Here is a 16,936-nt window from a genome sequence, read left to right on the forward strand (position 1 = left end):
AACTGTGAAAAGGGGAGGCTGATGTTTTCTGGCCTACATGCCTCACAGATTTTTTTTTTGGTGAGGACCAGATAAGGCCAAGTAGGAGGGCTTGGTGCACACAGGTAGACTTTTTCATCACACCTTTAGTTTGACCCATAATACCTGAGGCCCTTTGCTAAGATTAGAGAGAGACGGATGTCCCAGGATGAACAAATGCCTGGGGATGGGGTGGGTCCCTCGCGAGATGAGGCGCAACCCACCGTGGGAGGCAGTTGGCTGGCTGGGGGGTTCCTGTAGTAGGAAAGGCCACTAGATGATTCTGATGTCTGTCAGATGCTGCTTGGGATGGTGGTTAAGAAAGCAAACTGTAAGTCAGGCTCCTGAAAGCTGGAATACTAACTCTACCACTTCCTGGTCAGATCATCTCTAAGCCTCAGTTTCCTCATCTATAAAATGGGACTATTGATCCATACTACTGTGAGATGGACTTTTAAAGCCCGTGGCATTTAGGCAGCACTTATCATGTGGTGACGTTTTACTAAAACACAGGGTGGGTAGTGACTGGGGACAGACCTTGGCACGAATCAGGCCAGGAGGCCCTGGAGAAGAGGGCTCTGCCTGGTGCAGTAGAAAGGCCAAGGAAAGCTGCCTCATTTCGCTTGGGTGTGAGAGGTTCTATGTGCCAGCCTTTCTGCCAGAGAGGCGGCAGCCAGGCAACTGCAAGATAAAAAGTACAACCTGGAGCCCAAGAACGTCAGAGCATGCTTGGCACGCCCCCTGCTGGCCACTGAGCTACTTGTCAGGGACTCGGCCACCCTGAGATGGGAAGGAAGCAGGTGGGGAATTGACCCTGTGCTGGGCAGGGTGGCATGCAGCTTACCCATGCAGCCCACCCATGCAGCCCATTTAGTTCTCCCAGGGACCCTAGTATACTGATTATTGTGATCCCATTCTCCAGATGAGGAAACGGGGGCTCAGAAAAGGGCAGCGGCTTCCACATACACAGGGCAGGGCCAGGATTTGAAAGGAGCCCTTCCCCCACTCTGCTCCACCTTCTGGGGGCATTTCCAGCATGAGCCCAGTCCCTCAGATCCCAATCCTGTTGGGGACTCAAGCCCACATGTGATCCGAAGCCTCTCGGGCTCCCCTTCATGAGCCCCACGGAGGCCCCTTTTAGCACACAGAGTCCAGAAATGCTTTCTTCCCTGCTGGAACTAGAGCATTTTCTCCTCTAAAAAGGCAGAATGGACCACGTATCTTTTCCACTTTGGCAACCAAGAATCTCAGAGGCAGATTGCAACTCCAGCATGTGTTCAGCTGAAAAGTGGAGCCGGCCTTTTCCTGACCAATTACTGTGCCCTCCAGCCCTGCGCTGGGGGCGCTGCCAACCTGGGCCCGTTTAGTTCTCATAACCACCCTGTGAGTTAGAAATCTTGTTACCCCATTTTGCAGATGAGGAAACTTAGGTCAGTACTTTGACCAAAGTGAAAAACTGGTAGGTGGCAGAGCAACTGGGATTTGAACCCAGTAACCTGACTGCAGACCCCACACTCTTCCGTGTATGCCATCTGCCTGCCTTGTATCCTCCACTCCTGTGTTCTGTCTTTCAACTTGAACTTCCCTCCTATTCTGCCTTGTAGATTGGCGGCTCCTGATTTTTCCTTCCTACTGTTTAATAGTTTGTAATGTGTGTTTTCTGAAAGCCCCTTTAAATCCTTTGTGGCTCACAGAAGCCAAAATGAATCCTAAACTCAAATCCTGGTGGTTTGGCTGGAACCAGGGAGGCCTGGAAGTGGCAGATCTAAGCCTCTTTCTGGGGAGGCCCCTTCTCTGCCAGGAGGGGCCCTGCCAGAATGGGCAGTGGGTATGAGCAGCCTGTCGCCTCTTTGCCCAGGGGAAATGCTGTGGCTGGATCAGCTTCTATAACTGGACAGAGAACGCTGAGCTCATGAATCGCACCAACGTCACCTACCCCTGTTCTTGCGAGAAAAAGGGGGATGATGACAGCCACTTCGTGAGGAAGGGCTTCTGCGAGGCCCCCGATGCCAACAGGACAGAGAGCATCAACAGTCCTGAGGACTGGCCTGTGTACCACGAGGTATGTGGGGGCTGTGGGGCCACAGCCTGGGTTTGGGGGTGCCCATGGGTTCAGGTATTTGGGCCGCCCAGGCTCCCCTGGGCTTGGGCTCCTCCCTCCCTCCCTTCCTTCCCCCTCCCTCCCTCACTTCCCTCCCTCCCTCCCTCTCTCCTCCCTTCCTTCCTCCCCCCTCCCTCCTTCCTTTCCTCTCTCCCTCTCTCCCTCCCTCCCTTCCTTTCTTCCTTCCTTCCTTCCCTCCCTTAGCTGTTCCTGCCTTTGACCCGTTTGTTCCCTTGTCATTGGTACCCTCCTATGCATTCATTGTCCCTTCAAGGAGCACACAGTACACTGCAGGCCCCCTGGGCTGGGGGTGGCCCCTCCTGGTGGTTATGTGTGAGAGCTGAGGTGGCACGACACGGGTTGACCTGGCTGTATTCTCCCCTTGCAGGGCTGCATGGAGAAGGTGCAGGCGTGGCTGCAGGAGAACCTGGGCATCATCCTAGGCGTGTGTGTGGGCGTCGCTGTCATTGAGGTCTGCGCCCCCTTCCCTGCAGCGCTCCCCACACTCTGTCCTCCCATATTGCCGCTGCTCTGCGGATGTGCTCCGGGAGGCTGGGGCCTGCCTGTCAGCTTCCAGAGGCCCAGCAGCAGGCCTGGCCTGAGCCCTGGCCCCCTGGCCCCTTTGCCACCTGAATCACAGGCTGGTCATGAGGCTCTACTTGAAGATCCACTGAATCTGGATCAAACTCTGTGTGTTGACCTGGACAGCAGGGGACTCTGGGGGACTGGGCAGCCCTACCTCCTCTGATTCTCACCTTCTCCCCCCACAGCTCCTGGGCATGCTCCTGTCCATCTGCTTATGCCGGCACGTCCACTCCGAAGACTACAGCAAGGTCCCCAAGTACTAAGGCAGTGGCGCTCCCTGCCTCCCTGCCCAGGACTCCTAGGGGCCTTCCTGGCACCTCCTCCAGGCCCACCTCCCACCTCACTGCCAAGGCCCCCTGTCCATCTTGCGCTGGCTGGAAGTGGAGGGCTTCCTGGAGCCTGGACCCCTTTCCCTGCCTTTCTGCCTTCGTCCTTCTGTGACTCCTCAGCTCACTGCCCACCAGGGTTCTCAGAGCAACTCAGAGAAAATGCTTCCCACAGCATGTCTGGCTTTCTCCCTGCCTTCAGGGCTGTATATATTGTATGTGGGAAATAAGGGGTGGGGGGATAAGGCACCCTGGGCTGTCAGGGGACTGCCCACTGCGTGGGTCTACATTTTTTCCACTATGATACATATATCTGTGGTTTTTACATTTTCATTAGAGGTTGTGGGAGAGGGTGGGCTTTACCTGACGTTAGGGGTGGCACCCATTCCCCAGGCCTGACCCAGCCCCGCCCAGGCAGCTCAGATCTGCCTGGGCCATGGAGTAGAGGCAGGGCCTAGATGAGCCAAGTCAAAGTGGGGTCTGGCCAGGCCCTGGGCTGCTTAGGGAATCAGAGAGGTGCATCGTCGCGGTGTGACTCAGAGCTGACCCTGCATTCACCAGGACCCTGAACTGTTCAGGGAAGTGGGGAGGATGCTTTCTCCTCTCCTCTGTCCCCCGGGGAGTGGGTGGGTGAGGCTGTGCCTTGTAGGGGAGTGGGGAGGGGCTCCATGCACAGTTCTGTAAAGCATACTCGAGATTCGATGACTAACTATTAAAGAGGATTTGTAACAATCCCGCCTGGTGCCTGAGGAGCGTGAGGCCCGCTGTGGTCCAACTGCCTGGCTGCAGCCATGGCTGGAGTTTGGTTTGTGTGTTGAAACAGGTATAGATCGTACCTCTGAGTTCCTGCCTCTGAGGCCAGGGTACCGGTGTCCCCAAAAGGTACACAAAAGTGGGCTGGTGAAGTGTGGTCAGTGAAGCCACAGGATAAACTCAGGCCTCTTTCTAGGGCATCTGTTTTAGACGAAGGAAGGAAACGTGTTTGTATTAGAGCAATGTGATGGAGTAAGATGTGCAGAATTCAGGAGCTTCAGAGACGCACTGTGAGACTTGAAAGGAAGCTCTTGCTTGTACACAGACAGTGAGCCCCAGCACATGCCCTATGCCCAGTGTCACGAAGCCCAGAGGGGTTCAGACTCACTGCCTTTCTCTACAGCTGCTTTAGGGCATGTGATGGGGAAATCCTTCTGGGGTGGGGTTGCTATGGAAGACGAGGGGAAAGGCTGACATAGGAGGATACTTGCCCAGAAGCCTCCGACTCTCTAATCTCCAGGGCCTGGAGGAGGAGGAAGGGGTGAGATGGAGTAGTGGGGGCTTGCCTCCCTGCCGTAGTGGGACAGGGCAGCAGAGAGAGGTGTTCCCAAAGGATCCACCAGGTGGCGCTGCTGCCCCAGCGTAGGAGCCCAGGGTTGTTCCAGTTACTCGCGGTGCCTCACCAGCCCCTAGGCCTGTGGGGGTCTCATTCCAATGGGAGCACTGGTGAAAATGCATATTCCAAAGCTCAGGAATTCCGATGCAGTAGTTCTGCGCTGGGGACAAGAAATCTGCATTGTTAATAGCCCTCCTAAATCATGTTGCTTTAGATTCTCAGGCCCCGATACACTATAGACACGGACATACCCCAAAGAGAGATGCAATTGGAGGGCCCAAGCCAGACAACCTTGTCTTCAGTGAGGATGGAGGGGACACATCTTAGTGATGGTCTAACTCTAGATCTGAACCTAATTAATTTCTTGCAAGAAGTTTTTTGTGGCTGAAATCCAGGGCCAATACTGGGGGCTGAGAAGCCTTAAGCTCCATGGGGACTGTTCTCTGCCACCATCAGGGACCCTCCCTGGAGCTCTTACTATGCTCAGAGGGCTGAGGGGTCCGAATGAAGCTGTTCCAGCTTATTTTACTTAAAACCCACCTAATTCCACAAAGGAAGTATACGTATAATAAAATATAAAACATAACAGAGAAAATATAAATTTATGAGGAAGGGTAGATGTGGATAAAATAAACACAGCTGAGCTGCCCAGCCTGGCGATGGCAAATGCGTGCTATGCACACAGTGTGCTCTCCATGGCTGTGCTCAAAGCAGACGTCATTGATCATTGATAATTGATCATTGTTCTCATCTTTCTCAGCCCAGATGCACCCTGGGCATCTTACAGCTGATATCACTCCCTGCAGCCTCAGAAGCCTTCTCTACTCAGCACGTATTGATCAGTCTGGTTGGAATGCAAAACAAAAGCAGCTGCCATCCTTGAGCTCCAGTTTAGTTGAACCAATTTTGCCTTTGAGCTTCCCAGTGGTCAAAGCAAAGAAGGAAACCTTTTTGTCAGTAACGAGTTCTGGTTTCCCAAAGACTCCTCCTGCCTAGCTACGGGGAAGAATGTGGCTGGCTGGAGGGTAGAATTCAAGATCACCCTCCAACACACAGACCTTGACAGCCATTCATGACGGAAGCAAAAGGCATCAATGAGCCTATTGTGTGCCTGGCCTTGTATTGATATTGGCAATGAGGACAGAAGTTGTGCGTCTGCCAAGGAGGAACCAGCGAGACCTGGTGAATACACACGTAACAATTGGGCGACCGTTTTACATACAGTTGGTGCTTAGGTAGCACTTGCTCTGTACTAGTCCCATCGACATATTAACTGATTTGCCCACTGCAATCCTATGAGATGCATGTTCGTCATTATTCCCACTTTACCGATAGGACAATGAAAAACAAGAAGTTAAATAATCCTCAACCTTCTGCATCTGGTCGCAGACAAGGAGAATCTGGGGCTTCCTCTGGCCTTGGGGCTGTGTGGTAGGGGTGAGGTCTGATTTAACTTGGGGGTCCCTCGGTGCACATGCAGCAATTCCATATCACTAGGTCTCGGAAGGGGTACGGCCGCCCATTCCCTTTGCCCTGAGAAGAGCTCAGCCCGAGGGTCAGGCAGACCAGAGTTCCAACAGAGGCTCTGGTATTTTGTAGCAGGGTGGCCTCTGGTGAACCCCTTCACTTCTTGGAGCCTCCCTTTCCTCATCTGAACACTGGGATGGTGACAGGATTGTGTGAGGCTTGGGACATTGTCACGCGGGGGACCCTGCTCACTGCACCATTTGTCATGCAGGGAGTCATCAGGCGGGGTCTCTGGTCCCGTTTCCCACACAAGAACACAGGATATGGTGAGGCCAAAAAGGAACACCCATGGAGCCATAGGTAGGGGGGTCATACCACTATAGTCTCACTGGAGGCTGGATTCACATGACATGCGACCGACCTGCTGTCCGCTTTTCTGCCAACCGACCGACGACTCTGACTTCCCTCGACTCTCCTCCACTCAACTCCCCAGCGCAGCCGCAGCAGTTATACTAGTGGCCAACGGCTCAATGGTTACAGCTGACGGCCAACTAGCCACAGCTGATGGCCATTTACTACCTGAGCCACCACCTTTTCACGTGAGGCCGAGAGCCTGGAAACTGCACTCCTAGCTCTGTCCCCACAGACATGGAGGATAGACAGCCCTCAGCAAGGTGCCTGTCCCCCGGGAACCCTAACCCAGAGGGAGCAACTGCTTCCCTTGGCTTGGCCCACCTCACGGTACTCCCAGCTGAGCAGACATCTTTCTGGTCTCTCTCCGAGACCATGGCAGCGGAGGGCGTGGGAGTCCTAGCGAGGCTGAAGTTCTGCAGGAGGCGAGGACTGAGTCACAGGGCCCTCTGGGGCAGGTGGCAGGAGAGTCCAGGCTGCCAGATGGCTCAGTTTCTTGCCCTTCAGTGACACCTGCAGGGAGCCCCCGGCATGACGCCTGGAAGAAGTAAGCATGAGGGGGGCTTGGGTGTTCCAGATAGGGGTTCTGCTCAGGCCACCTCTCAGGGTTTCATCAGGTCCATGGAGACGGGAATGGTATCCAGGTTGGGGTCCGCAATCAGATGAGCACAGGCAAACTGGGGTGGCCCCTTTCCCCATGTGCGTTTTTCCTCCCCAGCCTCTTAGGCCTGGGTGGTGGGAAGAATGGGGGTGCTGGATGGTTCAGGAAGCTGAGATCCTCCTCCCCAAAAAGCAGCAGCAGATGGTAGCTAGCCAAGAATGGAGCATGGCATTTGAGTGGGTCAGGCCCTGATGTCCAGGTGTGTTGAGAAGATGGGGTACAAGGAAGCCCTGAGGTAACCCTGTTCAGTCACCTGCTGACCTCCAACTTAAATGGGACAAGCTGAGGGGCATTAGCTGAAGGTCCCCTCTGTGGCCTTGGCCACTTCCCTCTCGGGCGGGTGGAGAGGAGTATCAGAGTTTCTACCTGGCCTGTTCTCATGGGCTGTGTCATCGTGGTGGGTCCCCTCCCAGCTTCACCCTCAGGGAGGGTACAGGATGCTTCTCAGGACGGCTTTTCATAAAATGCCTTGTCATGTGGAGCCCGGGGATCGGGGTTTGACTCTAGCTCCACCTCTGTCTTTCTGTGTGGCCTTGGTCCACACAGAGTGGGGGCGGGGGGCTGAAAACTGTGTTTGCTAAATACTTGGAGGAGACTGAGAAAAGGCCAACGGTTACTAAAGGGGTGGGCTCCATCCCCCAGCCTCTTCTTCTGGAAGGTCCACCTTGGATGGCAGGTCCCACGGCCTCACGCCTGGAAAGCGCTAGAGCCAGGATTAGAACCACGTGGACCTGACTCTAAAGACCTCCTTCCACATCACTGCCTCCCACACCCTAGCTTTTCTGTGCCAACCCCAAGGTCATACTGTGTTGTCAGCCCATGGCTCTAACTTTTGTGAAATCTGGTCACTAAGCGCTGCTCCGCTGGGCCCCTCACTCCTTCCTCCTGGGGAGGACCCTGTTTCAGTTTGAAGTTCCACAGGGTGGGACCATAGTCCAGCTTTTCTAATTCCTGAACTGGCCCCTAGAGCTGGCCATCCATCCAGACCCCGCATGGGCTTTCCCTCCTCTTGCTGCCCTCCCTGGGCTACTGGTCCAGCTGAGCTGCTACCACACCTTCTGAGGGGGTAGGGGCCACCTCTAAGCTGCCGTTTCTCCCACCAGTGTCCAGGCCAAGGGACATGCTGTTCAGAGGTCTGGCACATGGGCTCATGGTGGCCTGGCTACTGAGCAGTGGGCAGAAGAAGGCAAGGGTGCCCCTGGGCAGTGCCCACCTACAGCTCCCTGGGGCAGGCAAGAAGCATAGATGGGTGCCAGCTTGTGCTCTGGTCTTTTGGGTCGCCAATAGCAGTGCTCTGGAAGTGTCTAGGAAGCTGGACTTTGAGGGGCTGTGTGACGCGCGGACCCTGACCAAAGGGAATGGAAACCAACTTGAGCTGGACTCCTGTGTGGATTGGCCGGAGATACGAGACCGCCTAAAGGTTGGCCTGGGGGATTGTCAGCCAGCAGAGAAATATTTCAATCTTTTGATAATTGACTGTATGCGTGAGCACCACTGAATGTCAGTCCAGTAAGTGCACGCCTGTATGTGCACGCCTGTATGTGCACGCCCATATGTGCACACCTGTATGTGCACGCATGTGTGTGCACGTGTGTATGTGCACACATGTATGAGCACACTTGTGTGTGCACACGTGTATGTGCGTGCGTGCGTGCATGCACACACACACTCACACACACGCCCTGATCCCCCCCTGAGAGCTCAGTCCATTTGCAGGTGTGAGGGATCCCAGCTCTTCTGAGCTGTGGCCAGCGGTGAGCAGGAAAGGCCAAATGTCTTCTAGCCTGGAACGTCCCAGGCCTGTACTAGCAGAGCACCTCAGCCGCCAACCCCAATCCTACCTGTTTCCTAGCAGAGCCCCCTCCAGCCCTGTCCTGGGCTCTTCCAGATGAGCCAGTCTCCCAGGCCAAAGAGCAGCAGGGTGAAGGGGGGGCGTCACTAATGACATTGGCGTGTCCGGCCACCAGGCCAACTCCCGGGCCAGAATTGTCACCACCTCCTTCTCCTGAAGAGGGACAGATACCAAAGTTGTCACACTGCCTCAGGGCAAATATCTGGCTACAGTCTGGGGTCTTTGGAACCTGTGGGTTAAGGTTCATTTCTTCATTCATTCATTCATTCATTCATTCACTCATTCATTCCATGAATACTTAATGGACACCTACCATGTGCCATTTTGAGAGCACAGAAGTGAAGAAACCTACATGGCACCTGTGTTCTGGTGAATGTAGGGAGTCTTGCACACTCACCTGAACACACCTACACAATAGACACATGCACACACACAGTATACACATGCAAACAACAGCCAACTGCTGACAGCACCATCCATGTTCAGTGTTGCTGCAGGACCCCTGAGGCCCATCTAAGCCTCTGGCATCCTGTGGAAGGAAGTAGAATAATGACCAGCAAGTGGAACAAACAGGAAAGGGGGTGGAAGCACTCAGCACTCAGCCCCCTTCCCTTCTAGCCACACTGCAGAATCAGCTATTCTCTTGGCAACTCCCTTCCCAACTGAAATTTTTTTAAAAAAAAAGAAGAAAAAAAAGGAAAATCCAAACAGCGATTGGCAGAGTGACTTCACCTCTCTTAGTCGCGTCTGTGAAATGGGGATTGTCGTTCCTGATTCCCAGTGTTATTGTGGGGATTGAGTGAGGACGTGCACACAGCGAGCCGCTCCCAATGCACTCGCTCCCAGGACTGCTCCTGGCTTTGGTGGGATTCCCCATCCTCCCTGGACAGGAACAGGCAGGCAGAGAACTTTGGTGTCTCCAGGGCAGGAACTGCTGGCTGATCCCAGAGGCTGGGACTGAAGAAATCTGTGCCCAGCCCCCTGGCCGGTGGGGAGGAGCCTCCTAGCTTCTGGGAAGGTGCAGCCAGGTAGGAGGGCCTGCTAGAGGACACCTGAGCTGTGAGCATCCACCCCCCAACCCCAGCTGCCCCTTCTGAAGTCATTTCCCCAGCACCTGCCTTCTGGAGTGGGGCAATGTTAGGCCCTGAGCCCGGCCCCACCAACCCCGCCCCTGTGTTACCTCAGATGAAGCAAGCAGCACCCCCTGGGGACAGGAATGGGCTTCCTGCAGGAGACTGGGGGTGTGGGAGCTTGGCAGGAATAGCTGCAAGTGCAGAGGGGCTGGAGAGAAGGGGAGAATGGAAGGCAGGAGCTGGAGAGAGCCCAGCAGCCTCCTGGAACCAGGCTGTGGGAGTGGAAGGGGTGTTAGTGGCAGCTGACAGTAGTGAGGGGTCTAGAGTCTGCCCCTGCCTCACACACCTGGGCGAGCCCAGCTTGGGGCTTCCAGAGTGACAGAGACCTTGCGATCTCAGCAGCCAACCCTCTTGGTCCTGGTTCATGGAGGACTCAGGGCCTTAGGGTCCAGGAGGTGTGCATGTCCTCAAGTGTGGCAGGATGGGTGGGAGAAGAGAGAGGCAGGCTGCAAACCTGAGGGAGCCCACAAAGAGGAGAGAGGGCGGAGGAGAGTGGGAACAATGCTGAGAACGGGACCCCAGACAGAGGAGGAGCTGAGAATAAGAGCTGGGCCAGCTCTGCAGGGTGACGCATGAGTCGGCAGCAGGCAAAGGGGCAGGCAGGGCAGCAAGAGGAGAGAGAGTAACAGGCAGGCACCGATGGGGCACCTCCCTCGCACCCTGCCTCCTTCCTCGGCATCATCACGGCATCATCACGTCACCATCACAACAGCCCCCATTTACTTAGTGTCAACCTTTAACACTCACACGTCAGCAAAGTAGACATGATTGCTCCCTTACAGGTGTGGAAACCAAGACTTGGAGAAGCTAAGTCATTTGCTGCAGGCCTGCCCTGCTCTACAAACCCAGGAGGAGTCATTCACATTGTAGTCTAAATAAATGGCTCCCCCGGAGCTGGCAGCGAACAACCAGTCTGACTGTACACGATGGCCTCGTGTCCCCAGTCACATAGTCAGGATTGGCCCCGGGGCCTGTGGCGCTGGGTCTAGTGTCCTTTCCCCTAGGCCTCAAGGCCAATGGCAATACAGACCGTGGTTCAGAGAGGGAGTGGAGGAGGTGGGCCCTTTCTGAGGCGGCACAACTCAATCAAACCCGATCCACAAATCCGTGCAATAACCATAAGGTACCCTCTATATACCAGGCTTTGTGGAAGGAGTTGGGGCTAACCAAAGTGAACAAGGTCCCTGATGTAGGGGAGCTGTCAGTGTAGAGGGGGAGACACAAACAGAAACTGGAAAATGTACCCCATGGCCAATCAGATGATCAAGATCCTGTCTCTACCCACCAGTAAATGCACAAAAGATGGAAGAAGCCTGTCCCCAGACTGGCTGTTGTCACCTCCTGTCCTCATTGCCTGGGACACCGTGGGGGCTGCCTGGCCGAGACTTGGAGAGAACGCACAGAAACCAATCACACTGTGAATAAAAATGAGAACCAGGCACCTCCTAGCCCCATGGGGAACTGACATGGCCTCCTGCCAATTCAACCTGAGCAGGAAAACATTTTCCAGGCGGCTGAGGGTTTTACCTCTCACCTGTGGTGGTCCAAAACACCTCGCGGGATAGTTTACCTATTGAGCAGACACCAGGGCTGCCCTGTGGGGAGGGGTGTCCAGGTGTGCTGTGTATATTTCCCTCTGAGGGCTGAGGGGGCGCCATGGGGTTGCTACAGGCGACGTGAGCCATCAGCTCTCCATGATCCATGTGTGGGATGCGTGTGACTGGCCCTGTGGGGAGTCTTGTCTCCATCTCCTAAGGGGAAAGGGATTTAAAGGTGGCAACCTGGCTCCGACCAGGGGTGGAGAATGGAGCAGTGCAGCCATCTGGGAAAGCAACAGACTTTGCTGCTGGTCCCACAGGCAGCTGAGGTGGGGTCACTGCACTGGGAATCAAGGAGACCTGGTTCCTGTGCCAGGCATCCGCCAGTTAGCTACCCTGTGGTAAGTTGTCTGCAGAAATGATCTCGCTATCCCCCTTCCCATATTGATGTCCTCTGCCACGTGACTGTGCAGCTAGCCCCTCCATGAATCTTCTTACCTTGTGACTTGCTGTGGGGGAGGAGGCACTGGGCTAATTTTGAATCCAAGCCTCAAGAGGAATTGCGCCCTTCCTCTGGCTCTCTCGCTCTCACTCTCTGTCAAAACCCTGCCATTGTCACGTGAACAAGCCGAGGTTAGCCTGCTGGAGAATGAAAGACAAGTGGCCCAATCTCCTCGCCACCCCAACCAGCAGCCAGCCCACCTTGAAAGCAGAGCTGTGCAGCTCACCTGCAGCCACCACAGACGCAAGAGGAGAACCACAGAACCACCTCGCTGAGCCCAAACGGCATTGTTGACATGCAGAATTGTGAGCTAAATATATGGTGGTGGTTTCAGGTCCCTGTGTTTGGGGTAGTTACTACACAGCACTAACTAATTGATACAATGATGATCTTAGATAATAACAGCTCTCATTTGCAGCGGGCCGAGTACACCAGGCCTAGGTCCAAGCTCTCCACATAGACGACCTCATTGAATCCTCATGCGGGGGGGTGCGGGAAGGGGAACAGGACTTTATTGGGGAACAGCGTGTACTTCCAGGACTTTTTCCAAATCGAGTTGTTGTCCTTTCAATCTTAGTTGTGGAGGGCACAGCTCAGCCCCAGGTCCAGTTGCTGTTGTTAGTTGCAGGGGGCGCAGCCCACCATCCCTTGCAGGAGTCGAACCAGCAACCTTGTGGTTGAGAGGACGCACTCCTACCAACTGAGCCATCTGGCACTGGCCCATGTGGGAATCGAACTGGCAGCCTTCGGCATTAGGAGCACGGCGCTCCAACCTCCTGAGCCACCGAGTTCTTATTCAGAGCCTCACTTTATACTCAAGAAAACAGAGGCTTGAAGAAGACATGGGTCTCGCCTAAGGGGGCCTGACAGGAAGAGGCAGAGACAAGATTGAAACCTAAAGCCTGTCTTCGTGGACTTACTTCTGAATCTCCTTCCAGAGGAGCTTCAATGTCAGAGAAAGCCAGCACACTTGAGAGAGCGTAATGTATTCTGCACACAGGAGCTGACGTCATTAAGAATGTTCTCAGCCTTCCTTCCCCAAGAATTATGTCGCATCTCACCCTGCTCTTCTCTCACCCTCAGCCAATGCCTCTGATTCCCATGTGCTTTGAGAAAGAAAGACAAAGGCACAGATGTTGGGCTCATTTATTCCTTTTTCATTTCACCTCCTATTTCATCAGTAAATATTTACTGAGCGCCTGTCATGTACCGATTCCATAGTGTTCTTCCTTTTGTGGCATTTCCTGGGCCCTGTTGCATGCCAGGCCCTCACTCAACACACACAATCCTCACAGGAACACTGGGGTCATTAGGATCCTCCCCACTTTGTAGATGGGAAAACTGAGGGTCCAGAGAAGTGCAGTGCCTGCCCTGAGACCAACCAAATAATAAGTGGCCGGGACAGGATTTTGTTCCAGTCTCGGCTGAATTCCGGAAGGTCCTCTTCTTACTTTATCATCACAGTTGTGGCTTTTTTAAAAAGAGATTTTGAAATGTTCCCTGTAAATGACAGGTAGGGGGCAGGGAGGTGGAGAGGAGAAAGAAAGGGGAGTAGGGGCTTTAAAAAGTGTCCCCCAACTCCGAGAGCTGGCCAGATTCTCGACACGCTGCTCAAGCTCTGTGAGTGGCAGCCGGCCGGGGAGGAGGTGGCGGGTACTGGAGAGGCAGAGATAAGCACTGGCTCCATCCTGCTCCCCTGTGTCCACAGCTGACAAGTCACAGACACCCTTCATCCCCACCCACCTGCCCCACCCCTCTGCTTAGCTGCTGGACTGCAGCCATCTTCCCGCACCAGGCACTGGGCGTGCTGCCCTTCGCCTCCTGGCTGAACTATTTACAAACGGGGAATTCAGGGACAGTCGGGCTGTCTCTTCTTTTCAGAGTGCTCACAACCCTGGGATGGGGGCTTAGCTGCAGGCCTCCCAAAGGTTCCTTGCCAAGGCTGCCTCCTCCAGGCTGGCAGCAGGCCCCATCCAGTGCCCCACCTAATGAGAAGCTAGCTGCTAGGAGCCTTTGTATGGCCCAGGAGCTCGAGCAGGTGTCTGTGGGAGCAGAAGAGGTACCAAGGTAAGAGGCTAGGCGGCCTAAGAGTCTTCGAGGTAATGGGAAGAACTTGTATCTCACTACTACACAAGTTCCCCTCTCCTGCGGCAACTTGGATGCTGGAAAGATCCTACACTGGGGCCCTCTTTGGCTGAGAAACCCTAGACAAGTCACTCTACATCTCTGGCCCTCCATCTTCTCATCTTTCAATTGGAGAGAGTACTCAGAGCCACACCCCACAAACACTAACAACTAATGTTTCTTAGGTGTCAGCACTTAGCACACATTACCTTAGTTATTCCGTCACACAACACTAAGACCTAAGAATTCTTGGCATCATCCCCATTTTACAGATGAGAAAACTGATGGGGCTTAGCGAGGTTACTAGCTTGCCCAGGGTCACACAGGTGAGGTTAATAGCTTGCCCAGGGTCACACAGCTGGCGAAGGGATGGCCACGGGGCGTTTGAACTCAGCCAGGCATGGGGCTCAGCCTCATCACTGCTGGCCTCCTTCCAGAGGAGGTGACACTTACAAATGCCTGGATGCCCTGTTAGATTCGTCAGCCACTGGTCAGGTCACTCTTCCACACTTGCTTGCCTGATGTCTTGGAGTAAGTTGCCAGCCCCTCAGTGCCTTAGTGCCTCTGCCTGGCTCTCCCCTCAGAAATTAGTCCGGCTCCTCCCTCTGGTCTTCTGCCTAACCCGCTCCTCCTTCAGATCAGCCTGTAGGGAGCTTCCCTGACCACACGCCCTAATGACATCGGTGGCCTTAGTGTGCCCTCCCGTGGCCCTGTCCTCCATCCACACACGGGCCACGGGTTCAGAGCCAGACCCTGCGTCCTGAGCTGTCTGCCCATCAGCAAGTGAGTTACCCTTTTTGCTCCTCCCTTCAAAAATGGGTGCAATAATAATCCCAACTTCATAGGGTTGCTTCCAGGACTAAATGAGTTAGCACATGGGCAGGCTTAGAACCACGGCCTGATGTGGAGCAGACTCTCAACGCCCAATTCTGGGGGTTGTTCTCCTGACGGTTAATTATAGTTGCTGATTAGGGGTTGTGTCTTCTCAGCTCAACTCTTAGTTCCTTGAAGGCAGGCAGGGCTTCTGGCTTGTTCCTTGCCCTGTCCCCAGTTTGGAGCACAATGCCTGACACATAAAAGGCATTTAAGACATATTTGTTGAATAAATAAATGAGTGAATGAATGAGTGAGTGAATGAATGAGTGAATGAATAGATAAATATAAAGGACCCTATTCTCAGTCCAGGATGAAATAAGGTGATGACGAAAAGGAGTCAGGCTGTGGTCCCTTTTGAGCAGTGCCGCAGACTTGCCTGATTTCACAATCACTTGAGCCTCTTCATACATACCCAGCTTCCTGGCCCCACCTGTGGAGATTCTGGTTCCTTGAGTATGAGGGGCTCTGGGAATCTGTGCTTTCAACAAGCACCTCTGTCAGTTTGGATACATGGGCAGGTTGAGAAACACTGGCTTAGAGCAAAGCTTGGAGAGGAAACCGGCAGAAGAGGGGAGCAGATACACTACCAACATGTCACAAAGGGTTGCAGCCAGGAGTGTCCTCCTGTCTGAGAGGAGAGGAACGGGGAGAGGAGCCTGGAGGGTTTCCTGAAGAAGACGGCACGGTGGCCAGCCTTGAGTGCTGGAAATGAGGAGGTGAGTGTGGGGTGCTGCCAGCGGTGGCCCAGAAACATGGAGCTCCGACTCCCTCCTCACAATGACCACCTGGAGAAGACAGAGCAAGGTGACTGCAGCCCCATGTGTGCTAAATCCAGGGTCCTGTGAATCAGGATGCCTCTGGAGAACACTCATGTGTGATGTCCTCTGTCTGCCCTATTTGCAAGAGAATGGGGTGGGGGCAGCACTTTCTACTGTAAGCCCAGTCAGGAAAAAGCCCTGGGCCTGTGACGAGTCCAATGGGCCTTGTTTGGAAGAGGCGCCCCCTGGCTCTTGAAGGTCTGGTGGAGGGAGAGGGGGTTGGTAACGGCCAGCATTCCCTGTTTCTATCATGGTCCAGACGAGAAGTGGCCCATGTAGAGTTACATGATAGGCATTAAGACTAGAACTCAGTGAAGGCATTCGGACTATATCCTGGAGCACGGAGAGGGGTTGAAAAGGGTGGGAAGGCAATGGGAGGGACATGTTGCTCGGTGTTGGCCTTGATCTTGGTTCTCACGAAGTCCAGCTTCCAGGAAAGCTATTTCAAGCTGAGGTCTTTGTTCAAGCCTCTGTGTGTGTGTGTGTGTGTGTGTGTGTGTGTGTGTGTGTGGCCACAGCTACACTGTAGGGCTCCTGAACGTATGTAAGGATGTTGTTGATTCTTCACCACTGTATCCTGAGTGGCTAGCACAGTGCCTGGCACGCAGTAGGTGATCAAGAAATGAATGGGTAAGTTCCAGTGTGTCTGCATATGTCATTCCTACTATGCAGGGTCAGATGAAACTCACCAACAGCCATCAGAGAGCTCCAGGCAGGACAAGACCTGTTTATGTCTTTAGAGTTTAGGCTGTTTGGAGAGACAGGAAACATTTGTGTGCAGGAGACAGAGAACCATCATTGACAGTCAAGGGTTTTATGGAAATGAGCAGTATTAGCCAGGCCCTAGAAGGGACACAGCACGCGGTAAGGACTAGAAGTATGAGATGCTCCTCCAGGACCTGACTGGGGCAGGAAGTGCAGAGTTAGGGGTCGGGGTAGAGAGGAGGGAAGAGAGGTGAGTGAGGACCAAGTAAGTGAGGATTAGGGGCAGACAATCAGAGGCGAGGGGCATGATCATATCTACATCTTTGAAGAATCACTCCTGTTGCTATGTGGAGAATGGGTTGGAGGGGCTTGAGTTGGCGCAGGGACACCAGATGTATGAACAAGAGGTACGTTGACCTGGACCGGTTGTAACAGGGCAGAGGGAGTGGT

At 54.1% G+C, this 16,936-nt stretch overlaps 1 protein-coding gene across 4 annotated transcripts in view; it reads left to right on the forward strand.

Annotated features, from left to right (window-relative positions):
• The window catches only part of CD82 (CD82 molecule), a 50,334-nt gene extending 46,572 nt beyond the window's left edge, over positions 1-3,762 (forward strand). For all 4 annotated transcript variants that reach the window (XM_019746449.2, XM_019746450.2, XM_019746451.2 and 1 more), the window contains 3 exons: positions 1,877-2,080; positions 2,508-2,591; positions 2,890-3,762. In XM_019746449.2, coding sequence (XP_019602008.1) covers positions 1,877-2,080; positions 2,508-2,591; positions 2,890-2,967 — 366 coding nt within the window. In that variant the 3' untranslated portion in view covers positions 2,968-3,762. The remainder of the gene's footprint in view (positions 1-1,876; positions 2,081-2,507; positions 2,592-2,889) is intronic.
• Positions 3,763-16,936: the final 13,174 nt, after the last annotated feature.

The sequence above is a fragment of the Rhinolophus sinicus genome, linkage group LG06 (assembly GCF_036562045.2).
Source record: "Rhinolophus sinicus isolate RSC01 linkage group LG06, ASM3656204v1, whole genome shotgun sequence".
Classification (NCBI taxonomy): Eukaryota; Metazoa; Chordata; class Mammalia; order Chiroptera; family Rhinolophidae; genus Rhinolophus; species Rhinolophus sinicus.